Genomic DNA, 28000 nt, shown 5'->3' with positions numbered 1-28000 from the left:
CTTAATTTGTAAAATTTTGGTTTTAAAAATTCAGTGCACAAAAAAATGTCATCTATCGTATTACATATAAACATTAGTTTTAAGCTAAATTTGACTTCAGTAGATTTTGACATTTCGTAAACTAAAACACAAACGTGAACGAACTTCACTAGTGAGGTGAATTCACTTGTGTGAATGATTTTTCTTCTTGAGGTGAATTTGAAAATGCTCTCCCACTGTGTTCCAAGTGGATATTGTTGAGGAAACTTGTATCATTGCCTTTAATCTAGGACCTTGTCTAGCGGCCCCTGTTAGGTATAGTCCATGCCGAGTAAGTTTTAATATTTTAGACTGCGCCAAAAGATCGTTTGAGGTCACTTATGCATTGAAAGTAAATGAAAGAATCAAGTTGGCAGATCCTCTGTTGCAGTCGGAGAGTGCGTTTTCTTATTTAGTGCGGACTCTTAACTAATGTTACTTACGACAAAAATAAATTCTAATGGGAAATATAGCTAAAACAGCTCCTACTTCGTGAAGCTTTTTGTAGTATTGATGAGCTGCTTCAAAAAGAATATGCGTTATGCTAATTTGCTGTTATTGTAATACTTTCATTTGTTATTGACCTGTGCAATGACTGTAATTGCAGTTTTTATGTGCGAGACTTTTAAAATAAATAAAACTAACTGAAAACCGAAAGAAGCGCAGAGGCTGAATACTACGAATATGCACTATGCAGCCCCATGGCATGAGTCAAACTAACAACAACAAAAATAACCTCTTAGAAGCCTCTCAACAATACTACATGCTTCTGATACAAAGTGAACGTAACAAAGATCATCTGAGAAAATTCTTGGCATGGCTCACATTAGGGAAACTACATCAACCCATTTTGCAAGCTTCTCTGCACAAGGGACACCTCTGCTTTTCTGAATTTTTTATTTATGCCATTAAAATCTGCACAGTATCAGGAGTTCTTAAGCTGAAATAATAATTAGGGAGCCTTTTAAAGTTAAAGAGTCATAACTTTCTGGAGAATGGGATAAGGGCATACATTATTTTAGGTTTTATTGAGTTATACTGAATTTAAGGATGGCAATTTAATTTATGTGGTGTCCCTAGTGTTCATAACACATTTTACTCATTTCAGTCAAGTGAGATACCAAAAAAATCTCGACAATTTCTAATGAGGAGATATTGCAAAACTTACTTTTCCTCCAACTCATTATCCTCCTTTAACGTTTCTGTACATCAGTAAATCCAAATTTTTTTACTTAAAATCTGTTTTCCTACAATGAATTGACTGGAGCTTGAACAATGATGAGGGAAAAAATTGGAGCCAGTGAAATTTAGGATTAATTTTTATATTCACATATTTCTTGATATGTGGAATAACTATTTTATTCACAAGTATGTACATTATTTAAATACTTACATATATACAAGATACATATAAAAATCACTTAGAACAATTTATACTTTGTATTATTTAAAAATTTAAAATAATTTCAGAATCTATGATTTTTCAAAACAAGAAAAGAAACTAATCAAGGGAAAAAATTCATAAAAATAAATAAGGTAACAAAAGGAATATTTACACAGATTTGCAGCTTATCACATACATTAAAATCTGGCCTGGCGTTTCTTTCATAAGTAGAGTGGAAACAAAGGATCTAGTAAGGGGTGTTGAAAAGCTCAAATTACACTCCTCATTTGAAAAAATCGAAGAACTAAAGCCTAAGGCTTCTGTTTTCATCCGACCTTTATTAGTGAAGAAGTTAATAGTGAAACAAGTTTTGAGAAGACATTCAAATGAATATAATCTTAAAACAAATCGATTAAAGAGACATAATAATCCTGATCTTTTTTTTTTCTCCTTGAACATAGTGTGACCTACTTTGAGCAAACTCGAGAGCTATTTGAAAATTTCTTTTGAAATGACAAACAGTCTAAGTCTTTGTATAATTTTCGAAAAAAATTTCTCATTGTCTTCAAGTTTGGTGGAGGCCAGATGATCATGAATAGGGCTCAGGAAAAAGTCTCTATACTAAAGTGACATTGGACGAAAACTCAAGATCAGCTGCTCTCATCCAGTCACTATGGCCAGTAGATATATAGGGTTCCGGCAAAAGCATCATACGCACCATTTATGCTTCGACGCTGTGTGGCTGGACATCTCCAATATTGTTTAAATTTTTTCTATGAACCTTTAGCACATGCTTTCTCAAAAAATTCTAGGGTTGATCTTGATGATAAAAGAAATATTTAGTAAAATTTTCAAGTGATTCTGTTTTTTACTTTCTTTGTAAAAAATTGGAAAAGTTTGAGAAGTTCCGCAACATGGTGCAGCAGCACAAATGGACACTTGTGATACTTTGGCCGGAAGGTGACAATGTAGCATTCAACATTTCACTCTTCAACGATTGCTCGACTTGACTTTCTGGAAAAAATCGTTCTTCACTGTGAAAGCTATGACATCCCATTATGTAACTTAATAACATAATGATCATTGTAAGTTTCACTTCAATTAAAATGAACTCCAGACTTCAGAGGAGGCAAATTTTTCAAGGAATAAAGTAACAATACTTTTTTACAACTTCACTTTTCAACAAGCAAAGCGACTAGCAGTAATAATTTCGAAATTGTGCAGCAATACTATGATAAAACACAAGCCAGAAAGAGAAAATACATGTTAAAATTTTGAAATTTACAATTACAGATATTTTAGGAGCTTCGTCATTGACAAACATGAAAATAGGAGATAACAGATTCTGATTAACACTTATGAACAATTGGATTTTGAATTCGCATTGTCTGATTAAAATAGACGGAAATTCAGAAAGTTTGCTGTTCAGGGTGACAAAGGATAATGATGCGAACATGATGAAACACATTTTTCCATTACAGCTCTTCGGCTTCCTCATATTTTGATGAGCACATACAGCTGAAATGGGGACTAGAAGTAAGATTTTATCGAATACGAATTCAAAACACATCAGTTTCGACTTAACAAGCTCCACTTGCACGTGCCAAACTTATCAATTAACGATTTCCAATGGAGACAATAACCCAACAACACAGTTTATTTTTCATTTTTCTTCTTTGGTATCCTATGTCAGCTAATGATGGATCTGGTGACTATAGGATAGAAAAATGAAAAAATTAAGAAATAATAATGATAACTAAGGATTGATTTTTAGAAAATAAAAACAATTTCTATACTAACTAAAGCAATGGAATGAGTTTCATTGTACAGATCCATAAGCTGCTATTGCAAACATTCAAACTTAAGATCAGTCAGATGGCTGACATAAATTCAGGTCCATTTCAGGGCTTGAACAAGAACTCCCCGTGTAGTACTAGAGCTTGTAAAGAGGACATAGTCCCACGAGAGGACTTATCAGCACAGAATTTTACAATTAATTACAGAGCAACTAAGAGAAACAGCAATTTTTTGGGCAAGGCTTCGTCAACTTTTGGGAAGAAGATTTTATGTTATCCAGATAAATAATGGTTGGGAGAATCAGAGAATTCTCTTTGTCAGAGGTTAAAACACATGTATTATAATAGAGAAAAACTGTAGGGGTTAAACAAAACATGTGCTATAGAAAAAAAATCAACATGAAAAACTCAACATATACTTCACTGATATAAAAATGATAACATTATTTAAAAAATTGATTCTTGTGCCAAAAGAGAGGATAAAGGGATTTTTAACAACATTCTCGTAATAGAAGTGAACAAACCAGGGGAAAAATCACGTAAGTTCATAAAAAAGTCTGTACTTTGAATTTAATGAGCATAACAGCATTCGTCAGCTTGCTTAGACACAAAAGGAAAATATTTAAAACTCAATTTTTTTTTTAAAAAAAGAAAAAATGGGGGAAAATGTCCTAGAAATTAAAGTGGAACATTAATAAATTATAATGCAAGTTTGTTTCAGCCACATAAGGAAACACTTGGGACAAGTGGCCTGTGCAAAGGGGCTGCATGTTTGAAGCAGGTGTTCCCTGTTCACTTACAAAGGTCTTATTTGTATTTACTGATTAACATTCTGTTTATTGTTGTAGGCAGCCATTGCATTGATTATCAACTAAAATTACAAAGACGGATCTTTATTTTGTTCTTTACAATAAAATTGACTATTGGCCAGCTGATGTACTCCTGAAAAGCCTTTGATTATTTTAATAACTGAAAGTTTCCTGCGGATTGTCAAGCAGTGTCTTGAACAGCCCAAACCAATGGATTCAATAATGCACCTGAATTTATTTCAGTCTATGTCAATGACTGAATCAATCAATTTCAAAAATACTGAAGTGCTACAAGTTAGAATTCGAGAAAAACGATGAAAACTCTTTTAATCAACCCGTTCTAAATCTAGGCCAGAGAAGTGAACAAGTTAGGAAACTGCAATTTAAAATCGGATTGTGGTTGTTCCGGAAATTTTCCTACAATTCAAACAGAAAAAGAAGAAAAACAAGAATTGGCGCTTGAACTTTAGGGAATGAATGGAACTACTTCAGAAAGTTTTCCAAATTTAGAGTCAAATTTTCAGTGTTTCAAGCCATAATGAGCATCACAATTTTCATTTACACTCTCTCTCTTAAAGTACAATAATACCTCACCTACTAATAATTACATTACTGATGATCGCTTCCAAGGGCAAAAACATACTAAAATCTCACATACAGAGACATGCCTGGTCTAAAAGAACAAATATTTACCCCTTTATTCTTGAAAATTTGAATCGGATCAAATCAAGATAAGTGAGTGCCTTACAACGCTTGAGTCTGTTGGAGAATAGGTTGACTTTACAGGTGTATTTTAGGCCTTAAAAATCCGATTTTCTGCTTGGCACTATGCTATTAGATGTATCTATGCCTCAGCATTATAGAACCACCAAAAACTAAATTTTCGATTTTTTGGCACATCAAGTTGAGAATGATTGATTCATTTGTTTGAACTTCAAAAATGGTTCTTGGTTGAGAAAACCATGTAAGCAATGGTAACCGAATCTATCAAATGAAAACAAACAAAGTTGCTTAGTTTTTCCTTTTTTTTTCTTTTTTTATTTTTACATTTTTCCAGAATTAGGACTGTCTGTAAAATAAACGGAATCTAGGTCGTAAATGAAGGATCTTACAGATGAGTTAATGTTGATTGACAACTGATGAACTATAGTAAAGTTATAATGGTTTTACAGCCTAAAACAGTATTTAATTTCTCTTGAAAGAGAAGGTGTAAATCCAGATGTGATCCATAAGAACTCACAATTGTGAAACTCTGCTTTGAGCAACATCAATAATTCTACGTAAAATTATAGAACTGGAAGTGACTTAACATTTCCTGTCATGATTACAAACTGACTAATGATCTTTAGGAGGAAACATGAAAGTTCCAAATGATTTTTTTCCATCTTAGGTTTAACGAATTCTTGATTCCTTACAGTCAGTTTTCAAAAGAACTATTATGGATGCGATCAATTAGAGATCTGATTTTACAGCTTCTGATTCCTGTATTGAAATTTCCTTCATAATCTGGAAGTTAATGAGTTACTGAGGTGACAGATATTCACATATCTGAATATATAATGCTCAGTGGACAGTCAATTTATTTGTGAAGTAAATCCAGTGCAATCCAGTCAAATGTTGATTACACAGAGATGGTTGTTATAATCTTGCTGTACGAAAATACAAAAAACTGATTCTCTGACAAAATGTTATTCCAAAAATCTGATTCTAAATTTAGCACATTATTTATTCAAATATGAATGAATATGATCACTATTTCGTGTCAAATATGAAATGATAAATGGTTTCCTCGACTTACTTTCAATTTCTTGTTCAGGCGCATATCGACATGGAAAAATTAAGAGACAAATTACATAGCAAAAAAGTAGAAACTTTTAATGAAACTGAAATCATTACTGCTGTTCGGCTTTTTTCAATACTCTTAGTTCAAGAACAATGAATTTTTTAATAATCAGATCACCTCAATATTTTAAATAAGGAAAAATGTAAGCCACCATGCTCAAATCAACTGCTCATAACTAAAAAGAAGAGATGCAAATAAAAAAATATATGATACGTAGTGACATCTTGACCAATTATCACTAGAAGTGGTTAGCAAGATTCCCTCTTCTCCCTGCCATTTGGCTTGTCCTAGTTTTTTGTATTAGTACTTAAAACAAACCCAAATAATTATTAAATAGATACATAACATGGTTCACACATATTCTGGAGATCATAGTGTGCATCTAAAAATGAGTCACTAAAAATGGGTAGTCTACATCACATACTCCAGCCAATGATTACTCTAATTTGAAAGGCTTGAAGTTAGTTTAGTAGCTGCGCTTTATCTACAGTTAACACTTTGCAAAGTGATTTCCTGTTTAGAAAAAGATTATAGACTTGAAAGGTTCTCGAGTCCGTCAAGTAACAGCCTCTGGATGCTTTCTCATGGAATGACCCTTAAGCGGATCCCTCATGCTACCTATTCCGCAGTTATTATTAAAAACTTTGAAGTTTTGAACAATACATTGCAAAAATTAGTGCGCAGAAAAAGAAGAGAGATGGAAGCACATGATGTCATAAAGGGTCGAAATATCCTGCAAACTTTTAATTGGAATTTCCTTGATATGGACATTTTGTTATGATCTCCTTCAGCTTTTGATCCATATCCTCCCAAATTCTTAAAATCTCCTTGAATGAAAAAAAAAATATCTAGGACACCTTACTGATGTAGGATGTGAAAGCTACTTATGGTACACCACTTTCATTGACCACTCTAATATCATTTGGCATTCTCTAAAGATGTTCCAACATGCCTTTTGACAATTTAAAATGAGTTTTCTTTCAATTTTTCCCCCTTTATTTTTTAGACACAAAATTAAATTAATGAATTCATAACTTCGATTATTTGTTACATGAACCAATTGCAGAAGAACATGGTTATGCCTTTGAAAATGACTGCATATCAATGGCCTAAGTCTAAAACCATGCAGACCTGTTTGCGACAGACTTCCTGTCGTACTTCGTTTTTTCTTTAGAAAATTGGGCAATGTAATTTTTTTAAAATCTCCTTGATTTTTCTTTTCTGTTGTCAGAATATTCTTCATAACTTATAAGCTAGAAAGTTGGCTTGTTTCTCTTTGAAAAAAATAAAGTGTGTGGGGGGGGGGGGGATTTTGAAGCATCACAATGGGAATACATGGATTCGCACTTTGCTTATTGACGCATTGGAAGTGTAGCAATTTTAATCAAACATAGACTGAAAATTGAAGAAAATTACAGATATTATACAGCAAAAATCAAAACTAGATCAGTCAATATTATTTACTCGAGGAAACGCTTGTGCTTTTGAAACATTTCTTTAGATTCTGCTTAATGAGACATACATAGTACCCCTGACTGAAATCCCATTAATTGTTCATTGATTACATTAATTGTTCATTGATTATGATGTCATAAAAGTAGCCTCACAAATAAATATAAACAATAGTACAAAATATTAAGACGATTGAGGATATGCTGTGTAATCAGAAAATAGTAAATAATGTTTACCAGCATTTCCAAGGATTTGTTCATATTTCCTCATTATTTAGAAATGATACAAATTATTTAGAAAAGAAATGGATTACTGATTGGAACAACGGACAACAACATACGAGCTGCATACATCTAAACAGCAGTTTTCCTACAATGAGGTTGAGTATCAAAGGTTTGGTCTATGACTATGTTGTGGTGGTTGCCCTGAATTTCAAAGTATGAAAAGGCAGGTGATACCTTTTTAAGGATCAATTACATCAATACACACCTCAGTCCACCGAATGTTAATTTCCTTACATAATTTTTAACTTTTACCTTTCAGTGGAAATGGACCTCAGGAAAGTTCAAAACGTTAATTTTTATTGATGGTACCTTCTGAGATGTAGTTGAGCTCTATCTCAGGTATGTTTACGATTTTCCTCAGCTAGCACATGTAAAAATTACAGTTGCGGTGCAAATAGATTAAAAAGGTCAATTAATTTGAATTGAGGTCTACACGTTTACACCTCTGTGTATTGTTCCATAGACTAGTTTATGGTTATTTCACAAGTGAACTATCATTGAGAAGTCTGGTTTCTTTAAAGGGAAAGAAAAAATAAATAAAAAAATTCAGGATTTTAAGGTAATAGAATACAAAAGATGAGCTGAAAATCTAGATATTTAATCTATCTAGTTATTTTAAAAGAAATAAGTAATAGTTTCTTCATGATAAAGTTGGTTAGTTCATGATGAGAATCTATAGTCACAAACCGAGGCGCATGGTTCCTAGGTTGAGCCATAACTATGTAATCATTTTCACATACTAGCTTATGGCTACACTCAGAAACTGCACTTATACATTGCAGTTCTTAATTTTTTTCCATTATTATTATTTAATTTGTTTAAAAGGAAAAACTAGGCAACTTTATGACTTGAAATGTTTACAGGATATTTTCGTACGAAGGGAGAAAATTCACTGATATTGTTTTAAAAAAACCAATTTAAGTGTTAATTCATTATGGAGTTGGTCAGCCTACAAACCGAGCTCACAAACCAAGGTGCATGAGTCCTAAGTTGAGCCATCGCTACTCACTAGGTATTCATTTTCACAGCAGAACAGTTCTTAAAAACTGCAAAATCATGGTGATCCAAGATTGTTTTAATAAACTCCATATCTTTAGTGACTCATTAGATAAAACCAAGACATACATATAACATTTTACTATCAACAAAACCTGACACTGCAACTTAGTTCATAAATGTTCCTAGGGAATAAAAATGTCATCCCCTGCATTGAAAAAACATTACTCTTTGAAGAGAAAAATGATGCAAAAAGAAAAAACAACACACTTAAAAAAATAAAGAATAATAAATAGCAGAAAAAACAACATTTTTAAACTAATTTCAATAATTTTAACAGAGTCAGAGTGGCCAACTGGGACAAATGCTTAGACTCAAAACTAGTTTGCCCTCGATTATTCTTGGAAAAACATGATACAGTGGAATTTGAAGAGGGATCCTTGGGGGCTAGAGAGTAAGCCACAGATAACAATTTCTCAACAAAAAAAATCTGTTATGAAAAGGAACCTAACCAATGAATTTAGCTAAGAGCTGCAGTATTTTACAATCATCACTGATGTGACACACTCACAGTGGTTTTGACTGGGAAACAACACAAGATGAAACAATACTATTCAAAGAGATGAATATGTCTTACAATCTTCTGAGTCCAACAGAAATATGGGATTGAAGCAAATTTTTCGCCAAGTCTAGTGAGAGATACAGTGGTTACGCAAGTCAAATCTAAAATCCACACAAGCTGCAGACCAGAACTTTCTCGTGAAAACTGAATTTAGTAATTATTACCTCCTCCACACAAAGGCTTTTCAGGTGAGATAGCATTACCTTTAATTAACTACTCAGTAATCAACTCTGACATGAAAAAAGGCTGCCAATGCAATGATCAAGCTTCCCTGATACAATTCGCATGACTGCTATTGACATAAAACTTGAGAAATTTTTTGTAAGATGCTAAAGGTGGAGTTTGGACTTTACCGATATGGATATAACTTTTTTATGTGACTTTACATGTCACAATGTACTCAAAAGTGTAATTAATAAAGCGGCTTAATTGCACTGCCAGCCTTTATAAAATTGTAAGACTTACAAACAAAACAAAACACAGAAAAAGGAGTTAATAACTATTAATGAGAAAAGTGAGACATTATTTAAATGAAGATTTCATTTACAGGTCGCAGGCAAAACAAATATTTTTAACTTCATTAGCAGGATTCTCTAAAAACTAGTTGTTTCTTGCTGGAACTTTTAAACAGATATCGATTCGGTCTGGATGCATTCAAAAGTACACACAGTGTAAACACAGTTTTTTTTTTCTTCTCCAAACAATATTTTTTAGGGCTAAAAGGAGACCCGAAAAAACCAAGCATGCATGCTCCGCTCAAGAAAATATGCTTCCTAAATCTTGTAGATATCTGTAGATAAATTTCCAAGAAATAAACTGCGACAAAAATTGTCATATTTACCCTTCATCTTTTAGACGCCACCAAGATCAGACCTCAGCCTTTAGTTGCTTAAAAACTACCGATGTGAAACAAAAAAACGGTTAAATTCTGAGGCATTCTTTCAATTTAGGGAAACATACTTGTGCAGTTGCGCACTCAGCTTCCACTCACGTTTGCCAATAAAAAAATTGCTCAAAAAACAATCCACTGAATCAGGCATCTTTATGTGTTACCTTCTGATTGCAATCAATATTAGATCCCAGTCTTTAATCTGAGTAAATTTAAAGTAACAGTATATAAATTATTACTTTTTAACTCGTTCAAATTCCTCCTTCGGGTTGGATAACATTCGTTGTAACATTTGAATGGTCAAAGATGGAGTCCTGATCTTGGTTGCATCTATCTATAAACACGGAAATAATCAGATTGCATAGCTCAAATATGCTTGGACAACAATTCGAAGGGAAGAAAAAACATCTTATCATAGGATCCCTCTAAATACAAGCTCTGGACAGAATGCAGAAGCACTCAACTTTTGAAAACATTCTTTCAAACTTTAAAAAATTGGCTGCAGCGATTGGCTCATACATTTTATGTTTGCTTTCAATTACATACAACCAAGATATTCGACCTATATCTTTAAACGTGGAAGAGTTTAAGCACCCTTGTCCAAAGAAAGATACCTGTTCCGCATGTTGAGTTAGGAATAGCAATTCAAACTCCTAACATCAAGCTGGTTTTCTCTGGATCTGAAATGGTGTTTCATTTCAAATAACATCTCATTATCTGAACATTCACTTCATTTCCCAAGATTTTCAAAGATGGTAAAGAAGTTCTTGCTCAAAGGTTATTTATTTATCACTCCTGATTACACCTCTTTCACTCAAGACTTGTGTTTCTTCTCACAGCACCAAAGAGAGAAATTCTAGGTCCATTATAGAACTTGTAGCTTTTTGTGACCTATATCTTCTGACAAGTGTACGTATGTAGTTAAAACTTGGAATACATAATGAGCATATAGGTTTTGTTTATAAACTTAATGAAAGCTGCAACAGGGCTGGATCTAAGGTTGAGCAAGTTTTCTTTTTCGGTTTAAATCGAGTTCGAGTTTTTACATTGTGGTTGCGTACTTATTGCCTTTGATGTTGCTTGCTCTGAACAAAAGAGACAGATTCTGAATTCACGACAGCATGTGAGTATTCATTATTTCTGTTAGAATGATAGATTTGTCCACTCCTCACTGACTCATTAGCACATATTTAATCATCAATCTGATTCATTGTGGCGTTTTCGGCTCAAAACAACTCAAAGTGGGTGGTCTTCGGCATTTGAGTTGTGAGTTGAAGACTTGCTCAAGCATCACGTCTTTTTTTAAGTTGAGACGAGATTGTGGAACTCCGCTTGACTAGATTTGAAATTTGAGGACTCTTACAGCCCTAGCTAAATTCATAACAAAACCAGCTGATGATTCTGAATAAAGATAATCATATTTTGCTGGCGTAATGATCAAACGCTGATATTTAACGGTATTTCCGCAAGTTTTAAAGTTCTGAAAAGACTTCATCTGCAGTTTCAGATATCATTTAAAAGTAAAATATTTACGTATTGAATAGAAAAAGAAAATCAGTGTTACGCTTTCAATTCCAGCTTCTGGTTGATTACAACATATGATTTAGGTAATATTAACCTTAACACGTTTTCAAACTGTTTGTCTTTCTGAATAGGCATCATTGGTTCATTTTTGATAAAAATTTCTATTTTTCATTTATTTACATTTCATAAAATACATGTTTCAAAGAATAATCTTTCGAACCTTTCCTAACTGACCAGTGGCCACTCTGAGGAGATCAACCAAATACAACAACAGCTTGACAAGAGCTTAAAATAGATCTCTGCCAATATTCATGCAAAAAAGAAAACCCCTAGAGATTTTAAAAACAAGCACATGAAAAGAACACCCTAAATAGAACAGTTACGGGTATTTACAAACATCCAGCCCATCATAAACTCACCGACCTAACTTTTAATATTAATATGAAGGGAAAGTACAAACATTTTTGGCAAAATCAAAACTTATGTGATTTCTGTGACTGCATTACTTCAAAATAAGTCAGAAATGTTTGACAAATAAGCAAAAATCACAATAAAGAACCATTATGCCAGTGGTACACATGAGTACTAAAGATCACTTTCAAGACACACGCACTAGCACTAGGAATTAGATTTAATTTGGCTTATTCATCATTAGAGTAATAATCTCATTTTCCGAAATGATTCCTTCACTCCATTAGAATCAGGCAAACAACTAAACTTGAGGCAAAAGCTGATAATTTGAGGGAAAAATTGTATAAACTATAATTTTCCAATGAGACGAATAATTGATTTGTGATGATTTTTTTTTGTCTATTTATTTCTTTAGTTTTCCTTTTTAAAGAAGTTAGAGGACAAACAGTAAAACATGTATAAAATTATGTATGTGATTCTACATACGCAAACACTTAAAGTTAGTTATTGAAATTTGGTTTTAGAAATTAGTTATGATTTCAGGAACTTGCTCCCCGCTACCTCAGTTTTAGTACTATGGTTTAGATTTAATCCTAAAACTCGAAAATTTTCGTTTCATAATTTTGACTAATTTGTAAAAAGACTTTCCCACCTAAAACAATGAATTTTTGAATGAGCCTCACACGAATCCAATTTTTAGCGACTAAAAAATGAGACAAAAAACGTCATAAAAAATCTGGGACGGGATGTACTGGAATCAGGTGACCATTTTTTAAGCAATGCCATGAAGTCAAATCATGTTTAGTGTTATTTGTAAAAGTGGCTTCAAAATATGCGACTGATAATATTACCGCACTCAACGATAAAGAAAAAGACTCAGTGTGGGTCAGTAGAAATAACTAGCTCTCTTCATATAAAGTTTTCTTCTGCATTCTTGAAATTTATTTCCGTTACAAGAGGTCACAAAGGTGAAACCTGTTTCGAAAACAAAGTCATCGGTTTGCAATTGAAAACAGATCAAAGCATGGCATGATTAATCAGTCGTGACAAAAGGTCATAACAATGTTTTTTCAAATAAACTTACGCTCTTGTGCACTGAGCATGGCTGCTTTAGGGCTAGCGTAACTGTTCGACTGGGAAGTTTCTTCACATGGTAGCATACGTGTGCTATGAAGACATAACAAAGAAAGTTGAGAAAACAAAAACCCCATTGGTTTTGTACCTCAGTGAATGGGAAAGGTGCGCAGCACTTGTGTACACAACATCACTTGAGATACGCTTGGAAGAGCATTTGACTATGACACGTTTCCTTTTCTTGCTCTAGGAGGAAGAGGAAGTCTCTGATGTTCACCCGCTTTAGTCTAGGACGACTTGCCAGCTGTTGGGAGTAAAAACATTCAATTAGTTTACATCTCTTACTTTAAAGTACTATGAACACCGGTTGTGAGTCTGTTATTAATAATAAAGACATGTTACGACGAATTTCTGCGACTGGATTTGGTTCATTTTGTGGATGACTGAATGTTACATCACGAATGGAATTGGGAGTAATTAGAATTGAGTATTAGATATTCAACAAAATCCTTTAGAAAATGAACCGAATTTCGGATGGGGTTAAAAAAAGCGCACCAATTGATCAACGCAACATGAAGTAAAAATATACAGGTACCAAAGTTGCAAAAATATATACTGCTTACACTTTATTGAATATTTGCATTGTTTAGAATACAATTGCTACGAAACTTTAGCCTCCTTCATCTTCCTACTGCCATTTGTTCAGCATATAGTTTAAAATTTGAAGTTCCCGGTGAAACTGTTTACTCTCATCCACTGTTCGACCCACCACCAGAGGTGGATCAGGAAGTTTTGGATTTGATTCAAACACCGGTTTCTGATGAGCTCGGTTGACTGGTAGATTGGGTTGAAAAAAAAAGGTCTGATTCAAGAATTTGGTCCAAAAAATGAACCAAATCCAATTGTGGAAATAAACCTTTATTGGAGGCAATATAACAGTTGATTGAGTCCTTCCAAAATGAAACCTTCATTTTACTGGTCAATCCAAAAAATTGACTTACTGCAAATGTAGAACAATACTTGTAGATTACACAAGCTTTTCTACATATTGACTGCCGATGGATCCTCGATCTCAGGCAGTCAACACCTGTCTGAAAAGACCAGCATTACAGAGGCCATAGTTTGCTCCAGTAAATCTACTGAACTTAAGCAAACTCCAACTCATCTAGATACCGAGCTATTGTGGTTTCACGGTAAAAAGCATTTAAGTTCATTCAAGGTCAGTCTAAAAATTTTGGACGGAAGCTAAAATTGGTTTTTAGGGGGGAAATTAAACTTTTTGTCTGGGGTGGGAGAGCAAGATTAATTGTTGATAGAATGCTCAGGGAAATCATTAATTAAAAATATCTTCACTTACTTGTGGCCTATTTACACTACTTGAGGAGATTTGAGAACTATCACTACCCGGAGCCTGTAAAAGGATAAATACAAATTCATTAATAGGGGGAAAAAATATTAAGGAATGAGGGAAAATTAATAACACTTAAAAAGAGGCTGCTCTAATTTTTTCCCTTTTTTTTCACCTGGGTTTATAATACAAATTCTGATCCTCTAATATAATTTAAAGTGGAAGAAGAGCAAAATGCAATCAAATCAGTAAATTTTCTGAGATTAAGAGTAGATCTAGATTCCATGAGAAGACAAGGAAAAAACACGAAAAATGTGGCCCGAACTGTGAGTGACAAGATGGTAAAGTAGTGCTAAGTCCACACTATTTATCAAAGAAAAGAGGGCTAAACATTCCAATTGGAGTCTTAGAGCCTCTACAGTCTTAAACTGAGATACTCATCAGAGCTCAAATTTCTTATTCTAACTGAAATTTTTTTTTAATTTTTTGGCGTTGCTTTCCCCGCAACAGTGTGGACCAAGCATCATTTTACCACCTTGTTATTTATTGAGAAGTACAAATCGAGTGCTGGTTAAAGTTTCAAAGGGTGAAAAAAGCATATCGGCAACCTCTGAATGGATTTGCTTTGATATAATCCGAGAGTTTATAGGAATGCTAAACAGGAATTAGATGTTACTTCTTCAAAATACTTAGCCCTTTTGAAGATGGCAGCCTTCAAGGAACAGTAAATCAATATCTTTCTTATATGCCAGTTGATTTGTTTTAAACTTGGTATTCAGGGCTTTTTTGGGACACAGAACATGAATTTGATGCTAGTTTAACAAAATGTACAATCCTTTCCGAGTTGGAGACTTTTATCGGATTAATACTGATTTCCTGCAATTTAGGGCCCCTTATCTTAAAAATGGCTGAGTACTTTGGCAAACTAATATAAAATTCGTGTTCAGCATTTCAACCCCTCCTGAATTCAAGTTTAAAGCAACTCCATTAGAGAACCGCAAAAATACCACTTTCTTGCCATTTTAAATCTAGAATCTCATTGTATTTTGATGAACTAGAGTTGAATTAATGTTGAGCATCCATAGTAACCCTAAATATCACCTTTGAAGCAAACCCATCGAAGAACAGGAAAAATTCCAGTTCCCCACCATTTAAAGGTTGCCATCTCAAAAAGAATTGAGTGTCTTGATCGTGAAAAACCAGTATTAAATTCAGCTTACGGCTCTAAAAAAACCCCTGAACACTGGAGAGGGTTGCCAAAAGGATTCTGAAAATAGGAAAGCTAGTTCGCGTCCGCAGGAAAATAGCATTTTTTTGGGCAAAAACACAGCAACTTATAGATAAGGAGAGAGAGAATTCCAGGGTTGCCAGCCAAATTATTTTTTTCCATTCCCTGACTTTTCCCTGACTTTTCAATATTTTTCCCTGACTTTTACACGCGCACACACACACCCTCACTTGCACGCGCAGGTCCGACGCGACGCGATGGTCGGAATGTCGGTAGTTCCTCGCGAAGCCGAGCGAGAGCCCCACCATCCTCCGCAATCGAATGCAGTAGTCAGTTGATCCCGCAACGCGAGCCCGAGACCGCCCTAATTCCACGAAAAATCAGAAAAATCCCTGACCAACACCGAAATTCCCTGACTTTCCCTGACTTTTCCCGGTTGATTTTTTTTCCCTGACTTTTCCCGGTTTTCTCGGTCGCTGGCAACCCTGGAATTCTATAAGGAACGATTTAAAAAGAGGAAGGTTTCATAAAATAAAAGGGCCAGTTTGAAAAATGGGACGGTTAAGAAGTTCCTGAAGTAATTCTTCCTCCACCCTCCGTCGCTTCACTGTGGAAAATTAAAAAGAACCTCAGGAGGTTTATTAAAAGAGAGAATAAGGTTACCATAGAGGAGCCATTGCTGGCTGAAGTAGGCACTTCTAATTTTGGTTTTTTTCTTGGTCCAATCGCTTGAAGAGCAGTAAAGTTGGCTTCTCTTTGCCGCAGTTCTTCCATTTCTGCTCTCTGCATCTGAGGAAAAAAAAAAGGGGGGCATATAAATTTTCATCACAAAAAGCTCTGCTAAAGAAACTTTGCAAGGAACATCAACAGTAGTACAAAACGAAAAATTATCATTACTCAATAGAAAAAGCTACGATGAGAAACAGAAAAAAAAACACATTAACTTCTGTACGAGTAAAAATGAGCAACAAGCCCTGGTATCTTCTTTAAGAGGTGCAAATCTGTGTACTCAAACCTGGGACAGCAGTCTCTCGGTCCCTTCAAGCTCTGCTATCATCTGTCACTAGGACTCCAAGCCGATTATCTTCGCAACCCACTGGCATTCTTTTCAAAGTGCTCTTCTTACGGCCACCGCACTCGCACTAACTTAACATGCTGACTGTCCCACATCACATAATTTCAAGACAGTCTATGGTGCAATTATTTTCATGGAGTTTACAGGAAGAATGCAGAATTACTGAATACTGCAGAATTGTTTTATTAAATGCAACTTAAGTCAAAATTTCAACTTGGAGGTGGCAGCATTCTGCGAGTGAGTTTTGCAAAAAGTGAAGGCATATAATCCATTGACAAGAGTCATAAAAAAACACATGAAAAGTGCTCATTAGGAGGGTCTTGCTTTTCTCCGTTGCAACACTAGCAGGGCTCTTACCTCTTTGGCTTTAGCCTTGAGCTTCGCTTGTTCTGGATCTTCCGACTTCGACCTGCTTTTTGCAGCCCTGAGTAATAGCTCCCTTTCAACCTCATCATGCCGTCTCCGTTCCACTCGATCTAATTCTTCCAGGAATTTAAGTTGGCCCCTAACATCCTGCGAAACTTCATACCGCCAATCAGCCTGAGTTCGAAAACAAAACAATGCAAAATTAGTCATATTTAAAGCCGCTTGCAGTAAGATAATAAACACTCAGCTCTCACAATCTAAAAGGGGGCAATCGAGATGTAATAGATATGACAGATGATGATAAATTCAATTCTGAATTTCTATGATTTGTCAAAAATGAACGGTGATTGATAAATGGATTGAATTTAGTTAGAAATGATTAAGTGCTATGAAATGCTACTAAGATTGAGGGACTCTTATCTTACAAAAAAAAAAAAAAAAATGTAAGTTTAACCACTTTTGATTTTTAGAAATGAAATCATATAATAATAATCAAAAAGTTGCTGTCATTTAGGCGTGGAGAAAGTCAGAAAAAAAAAATGCAAGAAAAATATTTTTAAGTTTCATTCTTGGTTTCAGTTTTTCCCCACAAACACTGAAATAGAAATGATCCCATCTTAGAAACATTACAATGTTCTTGGTTCTTTTTTGCTCAACTTTGTTTACTGCGATACATTTATTATGATTCTTAGAAAAGTAAGAACCTAGAATTTTGAATCCGAACTGATTTTAAAACCAAACATTTAAAAGGTTCCCAAACTCAAACTGATGCGCTTTTTTCTGACAGTAAAATCTTCTCGTCTCATCAAACATATCTCATCTTTACATTGCAATGAGCACTGCTTACGTTTTACCATGTTCAGGCGTCTATTTGGTAGAAATTAGCTGAGAGTTCCCCTGATTTGTTACAGGCGCATCTTTTGTAAGTAATCATTGCTTCAACAGTAAAAAAACTTTCAAGCAAGTTATGCTGATGTAGTGACTTGCTGTCTTTCTGTTGCTGAAGGCTGGCTTAAATCTAATTAACTTAGAACTAGTCAAACCTTATTCAAATCGATCCGATGTTCCGCAATAACAGCTAATTTTTCTACAAGGTTTCTTAATCTCTCTTGAGTTGCATGAGAAACTATTGCAGCTACCTCAGGACTAGGTTCATCTAAACCATGCTGAGATGCTGGAAAAAAAAAGGGAACACAATTGAAACCCAGCACTTGAAAGGACAACAACCATTGAGATTTCTTTCCATAAAATTCGGGATCATAACTGAATTAACTACGTCTAATAGATAAATAAAATTCAGCTTTGGCATTTCTATTATTTGTATCTTTTATTACCATCAATAATCTTGGAAACTGTCTGAAAACAATCATCTTTGTCATTCCAATCCTACAGATGACTGTTCATTCGTTCAGGCCAATCAAAATCGGCGCAACAACAATAGTAGCTAAAAGCTAAAGATTTCAACACTTCTTATTTGTTTGGTATAAGCGCAAGATTAGTTTTTCACTAAAATTATCCAAAATGACTCTCTCATATCCCTAATCAACATATTGTAGGACTTTGTGCCACTTTGATAGTATGATATGAGACAGAACATTAAATGCCAAAAAACCTGCATCTCTTGCCAAAATCGGGCTTTTCACTCACGCCTAAGCCATTACGTCATTAGGCCACTTTCGGACCCAACTAGAGTCTGGAAATGGCTGAATCATAATCTATTTCATAAAATATAGATCTTCAATGCACGAAAACTTGTGGAGTTGCAGGTATTAAAGGTGGGCTCGAAAGCGACCCTTGGCAATACCCCTCCTTTTCTAAAGAGATGTGCTAAGTAGTTACTTTTATTAAAAATTTTATCTTATGATAATCTTGATTTACTTTACTTTCCAGCGGTACAAATTCGGTGCTGTTCATGGATTAAAGGAAAAACTAATAGTGCATTGGAAATTTGAATTAAAAATATAACCCACCAATTTCTTTGATTTTTTTCATAAGAGGTTGCGAGTGAAGATATAAATCATCTTTACATGACCGAATTTGCGTTCCAACAAACTCCGTTGAACCTAGAATTCTTTGGGTTTCCTCGGCTAAATTGACTCCTCCCATAGCTGCTACATCATTGATGTCATCATCAGCCCTGGAAAATTGAAATATTATCACATGATACAAAAAAAATATATAGAAAACAAATAAGAGAAGAGAATACAGGGAGGGAGAGAAGAAAAAGATTGAAGGCCATTGCACAAAGGCAGATTCCGATTTACTCAGTGCAATTAGGGTGCTGGTGCACCTCCAAGTACTAAGAAGGTTCCATTTTTGAGGTGGTTTTTCTATACTATTAAAAGAATTTACGTACAACCCTTTTGGGCGGACTTAAATACTTTTCTGAGGTTAACATTTGAACTCCGTAAAATAACACACTCAATATGACTGATTATGCAGACTTTGATGCAGCTTTTCAAAAACATGAAAACTAAACACGAAGTTGGTTGTTTCATAACCCCGTATAAAATAAAAAATTCCAGAGGTACATTTTCCGTACTTTCTCAGAGCTTCAAGACCTACTTCAAAATTTCCGCCCTTTCTCAGATTATCCAGACATTCCCAGCTTGCAAACACCATGTTTGAATAATATAATGATTTGAGGACAAAAGTGCATTAAAAAAATGTAACTAAAAAATAAAGTTTTAAAAGCATCGTTTGGCAACACAAGAAATCGATAGTTATTACATATAATACTTACGCGTATGATGCAGATGAGGAAGAGGCTGCAGAAAATGCTTTTTCTTTTTTGGTGGTGACAGCTGGTTTGGGTGTGAGGGAAGGCGCTTGTGGTTTAGAAATAGGAGTGGCTGCAGTAACCGGCTGAAGTCGGCCAACTATACTCTGCTTGGTTGTAGTGGTGGTGGCTGCCACTGCTATTGTTGGTCGTATAGTCATCTGAGTGGGGAGAGTCTTGACTGGTACCGCCTTCACAACAGGAGGTCGCATTGGTGTTACCACACGTGGCGATGGCAAACAATTAGTCATTGTCGCGTTGGTTGGAACTGTGGATTGAGCGCCGACTGAGATGGCGGATGTCCCAACGATTTTGGTGATTGGAGTCTGAACACGAGCAGGCTAAGGGAAACAGAAAATATACTTTTAAAAAAAAGGAAGAAAGAGTAAAGTTTGTAACTTGAATTAGGTAGTAAGGATATTTAAACTTACAGGTCTGCATGAGAGCCATGGAATGGCGCCTGCTACACGTGAGAGCTACATCCAAGGCAGTAGACTTACTGTAGGTAAAATAACACAAAAACTGTAATGGGTTCATCTTAAAAGTCTAAGATCCACTATTTAGTGCGTAAGTTGCAAGGCTTGGAAATTATTTTCACAAATTTACAGCACCCGAAGGCAGTTATTCATGGTCACCAGCAACCAAATTTGAGCAAGAAGAGACATTAGAAAACCTGACGGAGCTAAACAAAGAATATAGCTTTAATATTGCTCATGATTTCAATTGTATACAAGCATTTGTTTCCCTCTTATTTCTTTTTTTTGCAAAAACGAAAGCTTTTAAATCAATGGAAATGTTTGTAACAGTGTGCAAGATTGTCTGTTGACTTAGGTTGGATATTCTTTTGTCTCTTTCTGGGTAAGCCTAATTTCTAGCTACTCGGAATAACTGCTAGAGGTTGCTGTAAATTTGGAAAAAAAAATAGTACTAACTATGCAGATTGCACACTAAGGAGTTGATTTCAGACTTATGTTAGGTACCATAGAGATTTTTGCGCAATTTTCCCGGAAAGACATAAATTCTTTTGGCTGTACATCTTACATACAACAGACACATTGACTTTTTGCAGGGGAGGTTTAAAAAAGGCCCACTTTTATGTTGATACTGTTTACAGCAATAGATGTTCAAGTACAGCTGCCTGACAACTGCTATTCAATTATTGTAAATGGCTCCTCCCTCACATCCCTCCGAAAGTATTATCCATACAATGAGCAATGCATTTCATCTGATTCTATACTTAACGCATTTCATCTGATTCTATACTTAACGCATTGCCTGCCACAGCAACGGTGTTTGGCACTTATTTGCTGCAGAGCCATGGAAACACACAAAAAATGCTCCTCAGAAATTCATACAGTGTGTGCAATTCTCCCCGTTAAATGACGGTGTGGCCCTGTGTCAGGACATTTAGTAATACTGCTAGTTCACTAAAATGCCGAGAGATATCAAGATCCGCGCAGCTCAGCTGACATAGGAAGCAGGTTGTTTTAAACGACTAGTTAGCCCGGAATACAGGGATACTGATTGAATTGACAGGTATGGCAATCAACGTGTTAAGGTTTAATCACAGAATCTGCTGTTTTGAGATGCAATAAGTCAGAGGTATTGGCTGTACATGGCTTGAAACAATTCACCTGTAAAAAAATGGAGAAATGAAAATTATGAGCGAAGCCAATACAAGAACAAAGGACATAAATTTAGCTTACTGTGACTAGTCTTTGCTGAGCAGTGGCAACAGTTCGGACCGTAGCTTGCGCAGGCTGGGCGATAATTCGCATTTGTGGCGTGACACTGGCAGGGACTGCAGTCCGGATTTGATTGGTTGCCTACAAAAAAAAAAAACCGATTATTGGTTGAACTCTTCGATAGACACTTCAAGGTGAATCTTCAGTGTTAGTTCTAAAAAGAACATCTTATTGCTAACTTATAATTTGACTTAAAAATGAGCAATTATTGCAATAGAGACAAATGGTAATTAGCGACATTAAAGAGTAGTAACAGCATAACTCTGATCTAAAAACCAACTGTGGAAGTTCCATACTACAGCCACACACAGCAATTTTGCAATCCTTAAACAAAAAACACGCTGTCCTTGGCTTTGGCGAATCAGTCTTCCCATTTTTGTCAGCAGCTAAATACAACTTGCCAGTCGTACGATTGAAAGATCTCTGCACCTCTGCTTTAGAAGTTTTCACAGGGTCAAAGATTACAAGTAGGCAACACAAACTCTATGCATGTATCACAATAGTACATTTTAAAAAAAGCAGTAGCACCCCCCCTGCTGAGCAAAGTTGTTCACTATGAGATGCTGACAGAAAATAAATCTAAATAAAAATTGTGAACAAATAATTATGATGAAAGAAAGTACACTACCCTACTTATACATATAAAAAATTAGAATGATGTAAACGGAGCTTATAAAAAATTGTTCTGAAAATAAAAAAAAATTGATTAATTAAAAAATTAATTTCTATAATTATTCTCCTTGAATTTGGATATTACATATTTTAAAACAATTTAATTCCGCTGTTTTTGTCTGTTAATCTAGGAATTTTAATGCGTCATAGTTAATGAGTGAGGATTACACAGACTGTTTCAGTGAGTTCATTACATAATATGCTTTATCCGTGGAGTTGACATTTAATTTTTCTGTTTCAGTATTATGGTAGGCAAAAATGAGGGCTGAAAAATGTAGATGAACACTTAGAAAACACACCTGAGTGTTGGCTACTTGCACTTGTTGGACAACAGAAACAGGAGTAGTTTGGTGTTGTTGCTGTTGCTGCTGCTGTTGGGTGTATAAAACAGAAGGAGGTGGTGGTCGGATACCATCAATCACCAGTTCTTTGGCTATCATTGATTGCCTTAGCAAAGGTAAATTTTTCTATAAAATAAAATGAAAAAATAAATACATAAATGAAAAATTGAGGAAACATAAGTGTCTACACAGCAAAATTATTCTACCTGTGATTACTTAACTTATATTTTATCAGAAAGACGTGTCTTCACAAACCCTGTTTTGAGTAAACTCCCTGCTTTGAGGTAAATCAAACATTGAAATTAAACTAAAGAAATGATACATAGGGTACTACATTATTTAGATGCTTCAAAAAAACAGTTAGAAAGGTCAGCCCCTTGGTATCCAACAGGTGCCAACACACACACAAAAAAAAAATCCTGTAAAATATTTGACTTACCAGACCATTTCTAGAACTGGCGGCCACAACTTCCTTACAAAATCTTGAGTTGTCTCAGGTCGAAAAAAAACATGTGCTTGCTCTCCAATAGAATACACAAAAACAAGATTTCCCCCATTAAAATCGGTTCAGTTTCAAGGGTGATCAACCCAAAAAACCTACTCTATAAAGCAAATTTCATTTGAGAAATTTCATTTCAATTTTCATTCATAATTATTTTCATATTGTTTTCAAACAATAATTGCAAAATACAGCCTATTACAATCCGAGCAGCCATTGGAGTAAAAAAATCCTATTTTTACTGTTTACCCATTTGTATCCGTTTAAAAACGTGGGCACGTATGTTTAAATGATTCTGTTGTTATATGGAAAACCCTGTTCTTCCGAAAAACAAGAGTAACATAACAAGTTCACTTACCTTTAAGAACCCAATGAGGCACGGCTGGGGTGATGCATTTAATAGTTTTTCTAGGCGATCACAGAATTCTTCAGGTTCAACTTTCATGTCAACTAATTCTTGTATCAGTTTCCGGACGTTTCTTTCTACTGGTTTGGGTTCTCTACTTGATAATTCTAATAAATTGGCTAAAAATTTACGGCACTTTTCTTTAGTTGTGTCTGATTTCGCCACCTGCTGAGAAAAAAAATAGAAAATAAATTTAAAAATAAAACTTAATTGGATTGGTGGGCTCATATTGTCCCAGAACCCAGTTGTTCAGTGAGAAAATTTTTCCCACTGATATCGTCGATGAAATAATGAGAAATATATTATACGCATTAACAGCTTATTTCAGAAAAAAAAAAGGTATGTAAAGTTGAGTCATTATAAGAAATTCCACAGCAGTGTTCCGTCTTTTGCCTAAAGTTTTAGGAGACATCTTGGCTGGACTTCTCTCAACATAACTTCTCCAGGATTTCGAGCATAAAAATTCATTTCAAGTGATATGAAAAGTGTATAAATGTGATCAGAACCAGGTTACAGTTTCAATAAAATAAGAAAATTTGAGGTTTGTTGCGAAAATTTTCTGACTTCTTACGGTTGAGTAAAATTTACGGACTGTTACAGGACTTCTCATAGGTACAAGAGCTTTTGCAGAACTTGTCACCCTCTTAAACTTGTCGGGCAACAGGTTGATTTTGGTGTCCCAACATGTTTAAAACTTATTTTTTCAAATGAAACCAATAAAAAATTATTTCAAACAAATACTTGAACAAAACTTACTGGCTGAGGTTGAACACTGGGACTTGGAACTGTGGTTAATGGAGGTACAGCAGTTTGAACGGCAGCACCAGTAATTGCTTGCTGAAATGGCACAAGAAACCATCAATATAGCTTATACTTCGGTTTCAACATGATTCTTTTTCGAATATAAATTATCTCAAACAGGCATTAATAATATCCTAGATCACACGATCCTAGGATCGCCGTTTTAGCGGAAAACCCTTGAATGTTTCATTTCTTTTTTCTACTGCGTAGTGCAAAAACCGAGACTGTTGCTTCAAATTTAAAAATTGTGGAAGCCTTCCACTGTTTTACCTTCACTATTTCCACACTTATTGAAAACTGTGGGGAAACTGCCAAAATTGTGATTTCCACTTCAAATTGACTGCTGCAAAGGGCACAGCACTCTTTAAACATTTATCAGAGTAATTTTATCAGTTTTCCGAGCAACTTTGTTGAGTTCATTTGGTCAAAAATTCACTCAGTTATAAGTAGTGATTTTTAGGCAACTTGTTTGCGTAGCCCTTGGGACAATTTTACACCTGTTTTAAGAAAAGAAAAACGGAGCTAACGGGCATTTAGGTCTCAGCAGTCAGAGGCTATAATGTTTGTTAAATCAGCACAATAAGTGGTTACAACAATATCGTGCAGCAACCATTTACACTTAATCTCATTAGTTATCAATGCATTTTTCTACATGTGATATCAAGTTTCTTACCAATGCCATGATTAATATATTTTCAATCAAATATTAGGTTTTGAATATTTCTTTACCGTTACAACAGTTTGGATCCGGAAACTTGGTTGATTGCCCGTAGATGTCACGTGGTTTGCTGCTATGGGGGCATTGGGTGTCGCTGGTCCTGCGGCAACTCTTAGCAACTGAATCTGGCCATTTTCTGTTTTCACCAATATATGACTGCCACTGGCTCCTGCCAATCCGGGGATTGCTTGCAAAGCTATCTGTCCCTAAAAAGATGAATAGATTAATTAACACCTACATGAAGCTTTTGACTCATAGAATAAAAATTAAAAATGGTAAACCTGAAGATGGAGGAGGCCTGCATAGACCAATACAACTCGGAAGTTACTGTAAGTTACTTTGAGGAGAAAAATCAACTTCACTATCATTCCCTCGGTTTTATAAACTTTAATTCCAACGCTTTCTGCGAACTTTTCATTTTAGAAGAACTTGTGTAAGCTTAAAACCAAATACTTTCTATCATATGCTGCAGAATCCCTAGTTCAGTAAATTTGATCTCTTAAAAAAAAAATAGACTGTAACTTTCTTATATCATCTCAAGGAAGATTCAGGTCAGACATTCTCCGTCTCTCTAACAGTAACTTAACACTTGACCATGTTCCAAGAATTCTGTTCGAATCTACATTTTCTATGGCGGGGCTTGCTTCATTAACTCTTAGACTGGCTGTAACTATTTTTCTCTCTGAAAAAGGGTACTTTACTCAGAATCTTCGAAGATACCTTTTCAACAAGCCCCTCAAGATATACATTGAAGTTTCCATCTTTAACCGACAGTTGAGAACGATTGTCAAAATAAGATATTCCTAACTTCAGAAGCTCAATTTTGAAAAATAAACTATGATACGATAAAATCGCTGAATAAAATACGGTAAGGAAGATAGAAGATAAGGTCATCTGGCGTAGTTTCGATTTGCACCTGTGCAAGTCGGAAGGCAAGAGATTAGTAACTGATAATCTCAACAATTTTTTGTCTTCAACCTCTCAAAGTTGCAAAAATATTTTCCAGCAAATCTTTGATAAAACAAACCATAAACTGTTTACTTTTAGTTCTGCACAGAACATATTTGTATTGCTCTCTCAACAAATGGACACTGGCAGTTCCTTTCATACACGTGAAAACTTTTATTTGCAGATGTTTAATCTTTCAATAAGTGAGCTGCTAAAATTACTTTCTACATTATGTTGACAATTAAGGAAGCAAACGATGCAGGTACGATATTGTGACTTATGCATTGAGAGAACAGGTGCTCTGCCTTGGGTCCTTGCAGTCAATCCTAACCTCAATCTCTAAACAGTCTCAAACACCTTGTGATAAGCCCTCTAAAAACTCCAGCCTTTCCGATTGGGATTACTTTGTTTCCACAATGAAAATTGATACAGTTGTGAAGGATTTAGGATATGCTTAAATAAGTCCCTACACTGAAATTAGCCCTACTTAAATGGTGACAGATCCTGGTTGAGTGTCGACATTCACTCAATGTACTTTTCACAATTGAGGCTCTGAACTGTAATTTTTCAGTGCTTGCTGGGCAAGTCAATAGATTACAAAATGTTTTGTGAATCCTCTGCGAATGCCCTAGCAGTCATTACCGTTGGGAAAATATTGATGAAAATAAGAGCTGATTTGACAACTAATAGGTTAGGGTAAAAATTTCCTTGAAATTTCGATAAACATGATTAATTATAAAGGTAGCGGCATGATATGCACTGTACCGTTATGATTATGGTCGGCAGAATACGGAAGTTGCAGAGGGTTATTTACTTACGTTCGGCCAAATAACTACTCAATATTACCTCCTCGGCGAGTAAATTTCTAAGCAGAAAGAACTAATTTATCACCTAAAATTGCAATTCTGCTTCTAATTGGTACAAGAAATAATCCTTGCTGCTTGGTTGAATACTCAATTCATCTGCGGAAATGAATGATCCGTTTGAAAGGATCACTGTACTACTGTAGGTGTGGTGTAGTCGGCAGACCTTTCACTTTTGATGAAAGTATCAGTTCAGGGCCAATTGGTCAAAGAATTGTACCATTGAAGACAAGAAAGCGACCGGATTGTAGATTTAAGAATCAAAATCGACTGGCGAATTCAGGTCGAGACATTAAATCTAACCTGCCGCCTCTGCCTGCAGACTAAACCTATTTCGTCAGTGAGTTTGACGAAAATTTGAGATTTAGACGTGCAGATTGTACCTGTTGCGAACATCTCAAATATTATGAGCAAAGCTCTTCCCAACATTTTCGCAGCCACACTGGCGGAGAAAAGAGCGGCACGAATGTGTAAATTTACTTGACACGAAAAGAACTTACCCCTGGTGTGCCTTGTCGGGTGCCCATCATCTGGGGTATCATCACTCTTTGGGTGATGGTTTTCTGACCCGGTTGGTTGGCCCTGATGGCATTAACGTTGACAAACTGTACATTCCCGAGATTAGCCGGGATTATGTGCGAGGAATTGGCCACTATCGTGGGCATGCTGGTCGAGTTGGCCGTCATCGGGGCCGAAACGAGGCCTTGCGTCGTCGGAATGGAATTGTGGTTACCATTATTGTGCGTCTTAATAACTAACGCGGTCCCAGTCGGCTTAGCCTGGTCCATGCCTACACTTTGAGTTTTATTTAGATTGCTATTAGCGGGAGTAAATTGCGACACAAACGAGTTTTGGTTAGAATTAGACACATTTTGAGAGGAAAGAGTCGTTAGAATATTAGAAGGCAAAACATTAGCACTTTGATGACTATTGGTTATTATCGGTTTACTAGAATTCGAATTAATAATAATGCTCATAGCTTCGGTAGCTCCGTTACTCACTACATGATCCGCATCCTCTAGAAACTTGACTGACGCCATTTTCTACCGAAAGCCAACTGTAAACTGAACCGCGCATGCGCGCTGAATGAAATCTCCCAGCATGCTCAG

The 28000-nt window shown here is 35.4% G+C and overlaps 1 protein-coding gene across 2 annotated transcripts; it reads right to left on the bottom strand.

The window, feature by feature from the left end:
* Positions 1-5: 5 nt before the first annotated feature.
* Positions 6-27961, bottom strand: LOC109033739 (transcription initiation factor TFIID subunit 4). Of its 2 annotated transcripts, none has more exons than XM_072296779.1 (13): positions 27392-27961; positions 25092-25286; positions 24318-24398; positions 23514-23726; positions 22615-22782; positions 21605-21724; positions 19863-20239; positions 19090-19256; positions 18163-18293; positions 17111-17293; positions 16342-16467; positions 14460-14513; positions 6-13406 (listed from the first exon to the last, which is right to left on the bottom strand). In XM_072296779.1, exons 1-13 carry the CDS (start codon positions 27929-27931, stop codon positions 13293-13295), a joined length of 2469 nt encoding a protein of 822 aa, XP_072152880.1. In that variant the 5' UTR covers positions 27932-27961; the 3' UTR covers positions 6-13292. The 2 variants fall into 2 exon arrangements, with proteins under 2 accessions (XP_072152880.1, XP_018902041.1); XM_019046496.2 differs by having other exon boundaries at positions 23514-23729; positions 27392-27960.
* Between the last annotated feature and the right edge of the window lie 39 nt (positions 27962-28000).

The sequence above is a fragment of the Bemisia tabaci genome, chromosome 2, assembly GCF_918797505.1.
Source record: "Bemisia tabaci chromosome 2, PGI_BMITA_v3".
NCBI classification, from domain to species: Eukaryota; Metazoa; Arthropoda; class Insecta; order Hemiptera; family Aleyrodidae; genus Bemisia; species Bemisia tabaci.
Note: the sequence above shows the minus strand (reverse complement) of the source record. Positions and strands in the feature narration are given on the sequence as shown.